This window comes from Phyllostomus discolor, chromosome 4 (assembly GCF_004126475.2).
Source record: "Phyllostomus discolor isolate MPI-MPIP mPhyDis1 chromosome 4, mPhyDis1.pri.v3, whole genome shotgun sequence".
NCBI lineage: Eukaryota > Metazoa > Chordata > Mammalia > Chiroptera > Phyllostomidae > Phyllostomus > Phyllostomus discolor.
In genome coordinates, this window is record NC_040906.2 from 287,074 (window position 1) to 301,350 (window position 14,277).

The 14,277-nt window shown below is 59.9% G+C and overlaps 1 protein-coding gene across 1 annotated transcript in view; it reads right to left on the reverse strand.

The window, feature by feature from the left end:
* FARP2 (FERM, ARH/RhoGEF and pleckstrin domain protein 2) overlaps positions 1–14,277 on the reverse strand; it is an 81,696-nt gene that overhangs the window by 38,845 nt on the left and 28,574 nt on the right. The window contains exons 3-10 of the mRNA XM_036022621.1: positions 12,049–12,153; positions 11,649–11,691; positions 10,408–10,486; positions 8,077–8,174; positions 7,204–7,318; positions 5,840–5,987; positions 1,942–2,037; positions 225–388 (exon numbers count right to left, since the gene is read on the reverse strand). Of these exons, the coding sequence (XP_035878514.1) occupies positions 225–388; positions 1,942–2,037; positions 5,840–5,987; positions 7,204–7,318; positions 8,077–8,174; positions 10,408–10,486; positions 11,649–11,691; positions 12,049–12,153 (848 nt within the window). The remainder of the gene's footprint in view (positions 1–224; positions 389–1,941; positions 2,038–5,839; positions 5,988–7,203; positions 7,319–8,076; positions 8,175–10,407; positions 10,487–11,648; positions 11,692–12,048; positions 12,154–14,277) is intronic.

Here is a 14,277-nt window from a genome sequence, read left to right on the forward strand (position 1 = left end):
TGGTTTTCTCAACCAAGTTTTCACTAAGTCAGTTTTCCCACCACTTCACCTGCTGTGCTTTCTTAGTTTGACAACAGCTGCCTTCTGCATGCAAGTCCCTGAGACATAGCAGTTTTCCTGACCAGGGGTATTGCTGCTCCCAGCTCGACCACGCAGCCAGAGCCCGGGGCGGGGGGCGGGGGAGTGGGGGAGCGGGGTGTGGTGGGGGGATAGGGGAGCCCCACCTGTATCTGAAGGAGGAGCCCCTGCTGAAGAAGACGGCTTTCGCTTTTGGCTTCGGTTGATCGAGGAGCCTAAAAAAGGTGTGATACTCCACACAAATCTTCCAGAAGTTCTTACACTCATCTCTGCTACCCAGCAAGAATTCCAGTGTGTCCTGGTAAGGCCCCTGGAAACAGACACGAAGGTTCAAGTAACTGATCCAAGCGAAACATTCAGGAAGCCGTTCAGGCCACAAGCTATTCTGAAGTTACAAACTAGTGAGATTCCCCCTGAAAACCGCAGGCAAAGACCCCTGGTTCCATCCCCACTCAAGAGGAGAGAGGCGCAGTGCACACACGCACACACACACACACACACACGCACTGTGTCTCCCTGAGGACGCCCCGCCGCCCGCAGCCACGCTGGTGCCAACGCTCCGGAGCGCGCCCCCGCACTGCCCCACCGCGAGACCAGGGCGCCGTCCGTGTGGCCGGCACACGTGCTTGTTATTACGGCGCCATTCTCCTGGGGGGCCGTGTGGGGGACGCCTCGGACGTCCAGGGCGTGTGGTGTGCAGGCCTGCAAACACCTCGGGGAACGGAAATGCCGCCCGGAGCTGAGAGACGCCGCAGAGGTGCACCCTGGGAAACACGTCGCCACGTCCCTCGCCAGACAGACCCCACCACTCTGACTCCCGGATTTAGTCGAAGGACCCAAGCGTCCAGGGACACAACATTATACTTTTCCAACGAAGAGCATAACATTGTGGTATTTTTTGGCTGTGGTCTCTTGACCCGTAATTCTCTTCTTTCCCTATGTTTTTAGAGTAATTGCCGGAAACTTTTCTTTTTTGTCACTTACAGAGAAAAATAGCAGCCTTTTGCTTGTATTTTATCTGACTTTGGCATTTCTCATACTTCCTTTCAGTTACAGAAGAGAGATTTTGATAACGAACAAGCAGGTGCACCTGAGGACAGGTGCGACCAGGTTCTGACAAAGCCCTTGCTGGGGGGGGAGGGCGGGGGGGGGGGGGGGGCTCTGAAAGCCCCGGGGGCCCTTCCTCCAGACCAGTCCAGGCTCCGAACCTGCCTCCGGGGCTGGGAGGGCAGCCCCCCCCCCCCACAGGCGGCTCCGCAAGTGTGCCTTCCTCCTCCCGGCTTCCTCTGCACACTGCAAACGTAACGACTGAGTGTATCTGAACAGTGTGAAGTATCGAATTTTTGCCAACTACCAGACTGTACGGACATTAACTTTTTCCACTTTCACTCACTTCAGTAAACTCATATGCAACTATTACTTCACCTCAAAAGGAACATTTACTTTCCGAGAACCGAGGCTCCTTCGGTTAGAGCTATGAAAAGGTCAGTTTCCGGGTCACAGATGCCCAGGCCGCGGGGAACGCCCCTCTGTTCACCCCAGACGCTGTGCTGGGCACAGCTCACACCGTGTGCTCCAGCTCCGCGGCCTGGAGCACCTCTGCTTCAGTGTGGGGGGGAAACCACCAGCGGTCTGGCAGCCCTGGGGCCTGTCCCAGCGGCACACTCCCGGCCCACCCCGGCCCTGCCCCTCACGCTGCACCCGCACCAGGGAGCTGCAGGGCTGACTGGGGGGAGCCCCGCCGGACCCTGCCCTTAAGTTCTGGGTGCATCGCGGTGAAATGATTCGCAGAATAACAAAGTAACTCACAGTCCTAGCAGAATGCGTTCTCTTACAATTTCACAGCCGCTCAGAATCACTTACGTGGACCTCTGGGTGGAGTTTGATGAGGAACCTTTTCCTCTTGAAGCTGAGCTTCCGGACCCTGGACCAGTTGAAGGTGTTGATTTTGGTGGCGCACTGAAATCCAAGAGACAGACACTCAGGGCACGCACCTTCTCAGGAGAGAGGACGGTCAGGTGCGCCCTCACCGGACGGCACAGCCACGCACACGGCATTTTACGCCGGCATTTGGAGTGACTCCCAACTGAAATGCTACTACTGCACCCTAATCTGTCTGTTTTGGAACGGTAACTCGATGTCTTTGATAAGACTTTATTGTAAGTTATTTTTTTACTAACATTAATATCGACATTTTTGAAGCTCACCCGTGCAAAAAAGCCCGAGGGTCACCAGGGCAGCGGTGGAGGCCGGGCAGGGCCGCAGCCTCGGGGTTCAGCTTCTCCAAGGAGGGGAAGCCAGCGCGGGCCCCGGGTGCTGGCCCGAGATGCGTGCTCCCTGAGCACGTGGACCTGGGCTCCTCAGTGCTGCTCCCCACCCAGCAGGCCAGGGCTCTGCGGGCTTCCTGGGTGGAGCAGGCAGAGGGGGAAACGAACCCGGCATGTTCTGTTGTGCAAGAAGGGGCGCATGTGCTCGGAAATGACTGGGACGTGTGACAAGGACACGGGAGCCAGCCTGAAGGGACTCCAGTGGAAGAATGCGGGGCGATTTAAAGATCAAAATGCATAACGGCAAGGAGGGACCGCAAAGCATCAGATTATAACCCAGGTTATCACAGTCTGAATTTAACGTGAGTACAACACGAATCCGCAAGTCCGCAGTGAAGACAGGAAACTAAAAGGAAACTGGGATCTACGAAGCCGTCCTCAGGTGGCCATCACAGCGACGGGCCCCCCTGGGAGGTGGGGGGAGGGGGTCTCCGAGTCTCTCTCCACAGCCTGCCCACGGACGACCCAGGGCAAACCCACCCGGCCGCTGCCTGACGCTGACACCACTGGCAATGGGACGGGGGGCACCCTGGGAGGGGAGGGTCCCGCAGGCCACAGCATGGGGTGCGCCAGGCACGTCATCACGCCTGCAGCCTGTGCGCCCGGGAAGCCGTGCCTGGGCAAGTCCCAGGCAACCCCGTGTGACGGCCACCCCGTCCCACACGACGGCCGGAACACCCAGGTCGTGAGACTCGGGGAGAAGAAGGTGGTCTTCTCTCAGACGCGGTCTCCCGCAGCTCGCGGGCTGGGGCGGCCGGAGAAGGTGGCCGGCCCAGGCGGCACCCCCGAGTGGGGCGCGGGGCCTGGGGTGACGGAACTCTGCGTCTAGCTTTTCTGCAAGCCGGAAATGGTTCAACATAAAGCGCCTAAACGTACAGAGCCCTTTCCTGGCATCTTCTGGCCAACCGCCGTGGCCACCCACGCTCTCCCGCCCATGCGAGACGGGCGACAGCAGGACGATGACGTCCTCCTCTCAGAGGCACCGAGCAGGCCCTCAGCCAGGGAAGGGGGGCGCGGATGGTGGCGCAGCGTGGGCCGCCTGTGCGAGCCGGGGCAGGAGGCCCCCCTCCACGGACTGTCCAGAAGCAGTGCAGACCAGACAGGCAGCCGATCAGAGGGGGCCAGGGGCTGGGGGCTGCTGCCAGTGGCCGTGTGGGTGTGACGAGAAGGCCCTGGCAGGGCGTCAGGAGTGGGGGGGCCGCACCACGATGTGAAGGCACTGGAAACAACAGAGGGTTCCCTTCCCAGCGGTGGGATTCCGGGTGTGTGAGCTGTGTCTCAGTTTAGAAGATCCTCCATCTGAGAGACGTCCTCGAGGCCAAGACACACGTGCCAGGGCCCAGGTGAGACCGGGGGCTTCCCAGTCCCAAAATGTGGCCAAAACCCTAAATTACTCTGATTTCTCGTCAACGTAAAACACTGGAGAACTCTCGGAGACGTTCTCCGAAGAAGCAAACACAACACAAAACAAAACCACCCGAACAAAACAGCAACACCAGAGAAGCAACCCCCGTTTCCAGCGGCTCGCTGGCCTCCGCACGTCCTCTGAGCCGTCTGGGAGCTCCTGCCTCAGGGTCCGAGTCTCTTCCCGCGTGACGCCCAGCACGTGACGCCCGGCGCATGCCGAACTGGGGCTGCTGGCTCCGGCCCCCCGCCCCGCCCTGGCAGGGGCCGGCGGGGACCCGGGTGCTGCTGGCCTCTCCTGCGCCCACCCTCCCACCAGCCATCCCCGTGCACTCCAGCTGCGGTCTGTTGGCAGGCCGCATGTTTCTTTTCCTTTTCCTTTTTTTAAAGAGATCATTTATTTCCTTTTAGAGAGAGGGGAAGGGAGGGAGAAAGACAGGGAGAACAACACCCATCGGCTGCCTCTCACCCCCCCCCCCCCACTGGGGACCTGGCCCGCCACCCAGGCCTGTGCACCGACTGGGAGCGGCCCTGGCGACCTCGAGGTTTGTGGGACAGCGCCCCACCCGCTGGGCCGCACCCGACAGGGCTCCTGTGGCCACGTGGCGGCACAGGCTCTCCCTCCCCGTCCGAGCGACCCGGCGCTTCCACCTCCGAGCTGTGCCCGGGGAGGAAGAGGCTGCCCTGGCTCGGGTCCAGCGCTGCACGCCTCCTCACGGACAGACGGACGGACGGACGGAACCAGGTTTCCGTTTTCAGCCCCAGCCCGCTCCTGGCCGATGAGAGGTGCCCTTGCACGATCCTGGGGACACGCTGGCCAGCTCCCAGCTTTCCCTCCAGGGGCGGAACCCGTTGGGCTCTCGTCTCTCCCACACGTCTACCGCTTCCCAGCTCCCAGAACCTCGTTGGCACCCTCATCTGCTGTGGTTCTCCGTTCCAGTCTTTGTTCTTTCTGACTTAAACGTAAAAGGAGAAATAGCTCCATCTCTGTCATGCGGGTGAGGGAGCAGATAATAAGCCCACCCTGGACGTCTCCAGGCCCTCGCTTTCTCCACATTTTCTGGTGACAGATGGTGAGAGGTGACAGCAGCGGGGTCTGGACAGATATGCGATCAGCACCTGTGACGTCGGGACGGTGACCAGCGTGAGCAGGTGCAGGGCCCGGGACCTCGCACCTGAAGGAAGGGTGCGGTGGCTCAAGTCTCCAGTGCGAACCAGTTTCCATCACGTCTTGTGCAGGACACAACCCAACCGACCAGAGTCTGAAGTCAAAACTACGCCGTTTCCTGGCAGGACGCTGGTGTGACGGCGAGGTCAAGACGAGGAGCGTGAGCCCGGGCAGGGCGCCCGCACGGACCAGCCACTGCAGGGGTCGTGGGCTGAGTGTCCGGGGAGGACGAGCCCCAGGCGGGCCTGGGCACAAGAGTGCGGCGCAGGCAGGTCACCGCCCGCAACCACGGGTGCGCGGGCGCCTAGCTGGGACCCGGAGCTCCCGAGAGGGGCCTGCAGCGGACGGTGGCGGGCAGGACGGGGGTGGCCCACGGACTCTGACCCGCGAAGGGCCTGCGTCTCCAGCCGGAGCCCAGGACACGCGACACAACCACAGACAGGACGCAGGGGCCTTCTGTGCACCCACCCACCCACCCAGACTCGAGCTGTGCGAGACTTCCGCGAGGCCACACACGACTCCCTCCAGTGTGCCCCCGTGTGCCCCGACCTCCACCCAGACCCACCCCGGGGACTGCCCCGGGGAAGGGCCCCCGAGTCGGCGCTGGCTCCACAGGCGGCCTTGGCTTCAACAGCAGCAGCAGCAGCAGCGGGACGGGCCCGGGTGCGGGGGCACGGGCTCCGTGGGGCGAGGGCAGGGGCAAGAAGGCGACCTGTCTGCTGGGTGAAGGGTCCGATCAGAGGACACGCGAAGCTCCCCTCCAGGTCCAAGACCTTGTTCGTTGCCACGAAAACTCACCAACGAATGGGAAAGCCCACCCGGCCCCGTGCCCAGCGGCACACGGAGCCGCCCCAGCCCCTACCTGGAACACGAGGACTCCCATGTGGGACACGGCCAGGCTTATCTTGGTGCCCTCCCGGTCGGAAGCCTTGTGAAACCTGACGCCGTACATCTCCAGCTTCCGGGCCACCTCCAGCACCTGGAAGTCCGACTCCGCGGGCGTCTGGCCCCTGTGACGAGAGACAGCAGGGTCACAGCCCCGCAAACGGCCCAGTTCCGAGAGCGCAGACGTGACCGGGGGAACGAGCCAGCGAGGGAGGCGCTGTGCCAGAGGGGCTGGCCCTCCGCTGCCTGCGGCTGTGCCCACGACAAGCGCAACCAGCCACACGTGCTCAGGGCGGCCATGCCCGCCCTCTGGGGCCCACTGCCTGGGGGGCGGGGGGGGGGTGTTTTCTTTGCATTCTGGAGGCTCAGCCTCGACTCTGCTCTCAGGTGACAGAGGGAGGGGGCAGCTCTGAAAGCCCCCGCAGCCCCTTAAACACTGCGGCTGGTGTCCAGCCCGACCCGCGGAACACCCTCTCTTCAGGAGGAACCAGAAGGCTGGGTGCAGAGACCGCCACCAGCTCCACGGCCTCTCCGCTCTCCGCTCTCACGTGCCACGTGCCCAGCTCGCACAGAGCCTGGCAGCAGCCCCAGCCCCCACCAGCTCTCCCGCCCCACCCAGCCTCCCGTCTGCCTGCCCGAAGCAGCAGCCCCCCCAGGGCGCCCCTGCAGCTCCCGTCCTCGCTGCGGCGCGTGCCCGCATCTGCACACCCGGCGCCTGCCGACACGGGCACACGGAAGGCAGCCCTCAGCTCCGGTGAGTGGCAGGCGCGTGAAAAAGCACGTGTGTCTTACGGGACAGCGTCTTCGCGCTGGACTCCTGGTCTGGGCTGCCCACGCTGCCCCCGCCCGAGCAGACAGCAGGACCGAGCGTCACCCACACGGGGCTGCCTGACAGACGAAGGGGCCACCGCTCCACAGGCCCCTTCACTAGGCCACGGCGGAGTCTTCCACAGTCCCTGCCCGTGGAGCGCCCCGGGGTCCACGCGTGGCCACCTTCCCCTCCGCCTAGGGGCCACCCTGGGGCTGCCTTCTCCGGTCCGCCCCCACGGCTCAGTCCCTCCTGCTCCAGCAGGCGCCCTCTGGGCCTCCTGCACCTCAGCCCAGGAGACACGCAGGGGCTAGTGAGGGGAGCCAGCTGCTCAGCTCCCCACCTGCTCGCGGCAGGGCTGCCTCTGCCGCCCCCCACCACCCCTGCCCTCTCTCCTCCGCAGCCCTCACGTCCCTTCCGGCCTCTTCTCAAGCGGGGTGACCGCACCCTCAGGGAGCTGTGGTCAGCTGTGGCTCTCGTCAGAGCCCTAGTGCGGGCTCGCCGACGGCCCACGCCGGCGCCAACTCACTCACGTGTGCTTGCGGTGGAGCTCCAGGATCTTCTCCAGGCAGCGCTCCTGGTGGGGCAGGTACTGGTTGGCTTTGAGGTGCTCGCGATCCAGCGTCTCATCGTAATCCCCTATTTCCGCTGAGATGAGAGGGTTACAGTCAGGGATTTTAACTTTCAAATATACATATAAACTCATTACTTTACTACAGATTTAAAATAATTTTTCTATTTTTATCTTAAATCTGTAGAAAAATAATCAGTATATATAAAAGAAAAATATAAACAAGGGTTTGTATGTTTTAAAATTTATATATGTTTAGAGAGGGAAGGAAGGGAGAAGGAGAGAGAGAGAAACATCAATGTGCAGTTGCCGGGGGCCGTGGCCTGCAACCCAGGCATGTGCCCTGACTGGGAATCGAACCTGCGACGCTTTGGTTCACAGTCTTGCACTCAACCCACTGAGCTACGCCAGCCAGGGCGTTTGTATTTTATTTTTCCAAATATCTTATGCTATGAAGCCAAACATAAGCACAGGTGAGGATAGTTTTTTCTGCGTTTTGAAGATGAAGACACAGGTGTATGAACTGCCGTGTTTAAGTTTCAGACACGCTTTACAGCTGTCTCAGGACTACCGTGACCGGGATTCATTTGTTTCACGATAATGTATTTCAAGCCAATCTTCCCTTCAGGGCCTCTCAAACCCTCGAGGAACAATGTTTCTTTCCCATTTCATGTGTTTTCAGGCTACACATGGTTTGCAAACGGCAGGTAGGGTCCAACGGCTGTCAGGGGAGTACGTCTTTTTTACCTCAAGCCCGTCTCAAGCCCGCAGAGACGCCGCAGGTGCAGAGCCACCCTGCCCCGCAGCAGCACCACCCGTGCGGGCCGGCACTCACCCTGCAGGAGGTGGGACGTGAGCAGGGCCGCCGTGGCGTCGGAGCAGGTCAGACGCTCTTCCAGCAGGTCCCTCTTCAGCTGCAAGGCAAACAAGTATCTAGAAGGGAATTCAGACATCAGACAGATCAGCTCCAGAGGTTCCAGAACGCGCTCCCCAGGTCTCCATCGCAGGGCAGCCTGCAGCCGCAGCTGTGCGCTGCGGCAGGGTCGCCAGGGGCCCGGCCCGGCCCACGGCCCCGCACGCCCCTCACTCCTGCTGCACCCACGGCTCCGTGTGATGAAGCAGAGACACCAGTGAAGACACAGCACCACACGTGGCTGTGATCCCGTGAGCAGATGAACGCGACTTCTTGGCTAGAACCTGGGGGCAGGACTCCTGGCACCACTGGTGAGCATGTCACAGGGAAGGCGGTCTGTGGTGGCTCGCGCGGTCCACCAACAGTGACTGCCGGGCCAGACGGAGACCCAGGCGCCGCTGCAGGGTCTGGAAACACGACGGCGGACAGGACACGTGCCCCCCCCCCCCCCCCGCCCTTGCTGGGATCCGCAGTCCAGCACGAGCTCTCACAACACAAAGGTGCGCACCCTTAACCCGGTCGTTCCAGCAGAGTGTTTCCAGAGCTCAGGCATGTACGTGGACAAGGGTGCTTTCTGGGAGCATGATAGAGAGAAAAACTGGAAATAACCGGAACGCAAATGAGAATGGGTAAGTAATGAGGCTGCAGCCCTGTGCACACTCACATGGAAAGCCCCGTGCGTGCTCTTGGGGGGTGGGGGCGGGCGGGGCGAGCCCTCTGGCGGAGTCCCCAGGCGGGTTCTGCCGCTGCACTGGGCCAGCTGCACGCCAGGGGCTCACCTGGGCAGCACTCTGCACACCTTTGCTTTCACATTTTTATTTCCTTACCACAAACAAGTGCTTGTTTATAAATGAAATCCAAGACACTGACTGAATTAGGCAATACTTCCTATTACTTGTCATCTTCCAGGCATATACAAGGGGATGCCCCCCAAACCAGAATTTATTTATAAAAGCTGTGCATTCTTCCCTGTTCAAACTGCAGTCACCTTCAGAGCACTCTCCATCAGATGCACTACACCCACTGAGACATTTTTCCACCGCTCAGTTTTTGAACTCTTCAATTTTGATGCTTCTGCTGCTCTTTGTTTCACCTCTTCCACAGCAGCAAAACGTTTGCCTTTGAGGACTTTTTTCATCCAGGAAAACAAAAAAAAAGTTTCTTGGGTGAGACTGGGTGAACAGGGAAGGTGGGTGATGGGGGTCGTGCCGTTTTTAGTCAAACACTGCTGAGCACTCAGTGCCGTGTGGGCAGGTGCGCTCGTCCATCTCCCATCGTGAAACGGGCCCGAGTCCTAGGTCTTCAAAAAAAAAAAAATGCACTGAAGCTGAACGCAGCCCCCCCCAACCCCCGCCGCTGGGGCAGATACAGACGGGCTCCTGGAACGACGCTCACCCAGCGGAGACCTGCACTGCCGGGCCCGCCCTCCAGGAGGCATCTCAGGTTGTCCAGGCGCCCCCTTGAATACAGACGAGGGTTTAGAAGCCGGCCCCTCGGGGACTTTTCGGCAGGTGTCAGGGCTCCAGCAGGCCGCCCTGCCGCTCCGCGGGGGCGAACGGCCCCCGAGACTGGGTGGAGGGAGGCCCTGAGCCGTCTGGGACGCGCCTGCGCTGTTGCAGGGGCAGTGCCTCCTGTCCCTTCCTCACCGTCCATGGCCCTCCGCCGTCTGACGCCTGACCTTGGGCTTCGAGTCGTTTTTTAGGCTGCTGCTTCTTTCTTGTTACAAAGGGGACACACAAAACCCAAGGGAAAGGCCTTCCGTGACCCTCCTGCCCAGGTGAAACAGACGTTCAGTGCTGCCGTTCCATCGTTTCTGCGGAGTCGCCTGTGGGCTCGAGCAGCAGGCAGGCGCCCGACGCAGCTCTGCCGCACCCAGTCTTGAGGGCTCCCGCGCTGGGGCTTCTCCTCATTAAACGTGTTTCGTTGAGGAGAGGAAACTGTGCGGGCAGATTCCTGAGCTCTCACACACATGTGCACATCTGGGCCCACTTAGAGACCACCAGTCAGAGGTGGCCTCACGCCCCGTTTCTTACTCTCAGTTGCACCACAAACCTTCGGAGTCCGTTCACATTTGTGTGTGTACAAGGGTCAACTGCAAAGTGCTTCTCTTCTCTGTTACACGTGGATCACAACTTTCACGTGTGTGCTGGGCTCACTCATTCCTTGCATACACATGCCCTGGGCACCCAGTGAGCCAGGCGCTGGGGGAGAACACAGGTGAGTTCAAGGCCCCGCCCGGAGCAGGCTCTTTACCGTGTGTATTCTTCCTGCAACTGACCCGGATCAGGTGGGAAAAATTTCACCGCCAGGCGGAACACTGCACTCTTTGGCCCTATAAAAAGAAAAAATTTAAATGTCACAAATAAGGCCAATCTCTGGATCTGCTATCTTCCCATGTGTTACAATATAATTGAGCTAGTATTTTCAAATGGACTGTTAAAGCAAATCTTTCCAAAGAAGATGCTACTATGAAATTTCCCAAGCGTGAAACTGTGAATCCTAAGTACCAGTCATACACATCAAAGAGAAACTCAAAACTGCTGTGCTAAATGGAGGTTCCTCAAGGAAACTCTAACAACAGGCAGGAAATTGCACATTAAAATTCTGACATATTTTTATTTTTAAAAGTTAAGGTGTTCACAGGACTAGTAGTAATAAAAACTATTTTTTAACTCCTTACATACTTTACTGAGACAACACTGTTACCAGTCACCACCACACCAACCTGAATAACCTAACTGCTGTGAGGGAAAGCTCGCCTGAGTATCTTAGCTTTCCTGAAATTTTATAACACAACCATGTAATTTCACCAAAAAGGAAAAGGAATTGTTTTGCTAAAATGCTATAGCAACTGAAATGTCCTTAGCTCATCAGTGAATAACAAAGTTGCTCCTACAGATTCAGTTTAGTCCTTAAAAAGTTCCTGGTGCCCTGGCTGGTGTGGCTCAGTGGATTGAGTGTGGGCTGCGAACCAAATGGTCGCCAGTTCGATTCCCAGTCAGGGCACATGCCTGGGTTGTGGGCCAGGTCCCCAGTAGCGGGTGCACAACAGGCAACCACACACTGATGTTTCTCTCCCTCTCTTTTTCCTTCCCTACCTCTCTCTCTAAATATAAATAAAATCTTTATGAAAAAAAACCCTGGTGAATTCAGCCCATACAACTATATAAGAATTAAGAGCATTATCATATGTGTTAAATTTTCAAAATTTAATAGAGACTCACAAAAATTATGTTTATGATTATAACTATGTTTACAACTACAGAACAGGACTTGACTCTTCACACGGCCTCGGACTGTGAGGCGCGTCACCCAGACCCCGAGCGGGGGCAGCGCTGAGCGCATGGCGATCCCCAGGTCCGTCCTCCGCCGGCGCCCCCTGTCATGGCTGCCGTGTGGTGACAGAGAGCCTCTGGTCACACCCCACACTTAAACAGTGGAGAACCAAAGTATCTTAGATGAACAAACTGTAATAAGTTAAAAAAAGGACTTACTTCGTACTTGCCTAATGATGGGTTTCATAGGTTCGAGCCAAACCTGGAGAGGAGTGAAGGAGAGAGAACGAGTCTGTTAACTAGTTCCTCCACCAACCAGCCAGCCCCCGCAGGCCTCAGGACCACCTCCGATGGGGCGCTGGCAGCGAGACCCCGCCGTCTCACACCACACGGCGCCCCCCGATCCTGCTGAGGGCCCGGGGGCAGTGCCAGCTGCACGAGGACCTCGCCAAGTCACGGGCGCCAGTGCTGCCACGCACCGACGGCACCCCCAGCCCTGTGGGGGGCTCAGCTGAGAGCAGGCAGGGGCTGGCAGCACGGCGCTGCAGACAGCCCTGGGCGAGGGCGCGACAGCACAGCACACTTGGAGCCCGTTTCCAAACGAGCGAGGAGCACCTACCCAGTAGGACGGGACGTTCTGGAACTCCAGCCCGAAGTAGTCGCACTCTATCAGGTTCAAGCGCCGCCACACGCGTGTCAGTAGGAGCTGGCCGTCGCACTTGGGCTGTGGGGGACAGGAGAGAGCAAGCACGGGGGGGGGGTGAGGGGCCGTAAGCCGCAGAGGTGCAGGAGCACGGGGGCACAGGGCTGCTTCCCGCGCACGGACCCCACAGCCGACCGTGAACGCCCCGTTTCCCTCCCTTCCGGGAGGGCTGCGAACGGCCACAGAGCAAACAAATGGGCCCGGGGCAATCTGCACTCAGAAACTGACACCAAGTAAAGCTAAAAAAATTCTTTCAATTTTACATCCTCAGTGTCTGTAGTCAGATTTCTCTGTGACTTTAGGCTACGGACATCATTTCTAGTCCTGGCAAACACTTGGTCAGAGCCTGGTGTCTGCTAAGAAGGTGGGTCTCGAAGCCCACGTTTGTGTGCGACCCCAGCGACAGACACGGCATCTGGTGGCCCTTCGTGCCCGTGGGGAAGGACAGGGATCTTTCTCAGGCGCGGCGGGCAACAGGCTCCACACGCCGGCCCCTGCAGCCCAGAGCAACGTGGAGGGGAACAGGTCTACACCCCGGGGGTGGGCGGAGTCTCCCTACGCAGAGCACGAGGAGAAGCTGAGAGAGCTGACTGCGTGGAAACGAGAAACTTCTGTGGAGAAGGACATGGAACAAGGTTACAGGCCACACTCACGCTGCGAGGTCCGGTCTGTCTCCGACTGCACCCGTGACGGGGCGGAGAGACACCCTCCGGGTAGAAAACCAGCGGCGGCGTGGCCTTGGGCACACGGCCGCACCCACACGCGGCTGAGCCGCTGGAGAGCACCCCTGCCCCGGCCGTTCCGCTTCTGGGGCTCCCTCCTGCAGGTGCCCGCCCGCCCGCTGGACGAGCCGGACGTGCAGGACGCACTCAGCGAACGGCCGGGGAACTGAACGGCGGGGCCTCCGTGACGGAAAACACGCACAGCGCCCTGCGTGTGCGACCGCGGAACGAAGCCCCAGACTGCAGTGTCGCCAAGAGAGCGCGCTTCCAAGCCCGCACGGCGTGTGCAGCACGGCCCCGCTGGATGGAGCACACACGGCCCGTCCGCGTGCAGCGGGAGCCAGCCCGGAAGGCCGGACACCGTGCCCCAAAGGCGGCCACGGTGCCCTCAGCGAGGGGACCAGGGCTCTCAGCTTTACCCTATTTAGGAGTTTCTGTGGTGTCTGAATTTTCTTCAACAGGCATATCGTTTTTGCAATTAAAAAATAATACGTGCAAGGGTTTACGGGAGCAGGCAAAACCTCCTCCGTTCCGAAGGACATCGTGCTCCTTGGGCGTGAGCACCAGACTTCCTGACGGCGCACACACGTGCTGGTGCTGCTGGAGCGAGGGTTCTTGTTTGAAAGAACCTGCCCTCCGCCCTAACGAGGACGCGTCTCGTCAGAATGAAAGGGGCGCGGCAGGGGACCTTACGCTGGAAACACAGCACGGAGGGCGGTTCCCCGTCCTCCCCTCGCGCAGGTGCCGGGGGCAGCCTCTCCACCTGCTGGGGGGCGGCAGGGGTGTGCCCACACCCGCTCTGTGCATTCGAGGACAATGCCTCCCAACCCGGACGTCTCAGAGGGGTGCAAGCCAGGTCCTCCTGGGGGTGGACAGGCCAGAGATCGTGGAAATCACAGAGTTTGCGGCATCCAACCCCTTGATAGCCCCTGGGCTGTAAGACCACCTTGGAAAGCGCTCTCCAAGCCAGGTGTCCTCGGCACACCTTCACCCACGGTCCCCGGGACAACCGTGCGGTCCCTCCTCTCTATCTTCCCTGCTGACTGAGGGGGCCAGGTCGCTGCAGGACTGGAGGTGGGTGGGGCCGGGGGCTCCTTGGGGTCAGCTTGAGTGTGCAGTCCTGTGACCTGCACACCCAGGCTAGTCCCCTCGCAGGAAGGCTGCTCTTCCTTTCCTTCTGCTGACCTGCAACGCGTCCTTGGAGAGCCCGGCCAGCCACCTGATCTGCAGGCGCCCTGATCTCGGCCAGTCCCGCCTCACCACCAAGGCGCCTGGCGCTCACCTCCAGTGGCGCGCTCTGGCGGCCGTGCACGCCAGTGTCTGGGGGAGTCCCTCCTCCTTGACGGCGAATGTGAAGGGCAGGGGCTGCGTCTCAACCATCCTCGAGCCCCCAGGCCCGGCCCGTGTGAGGTGTGCCACCGAC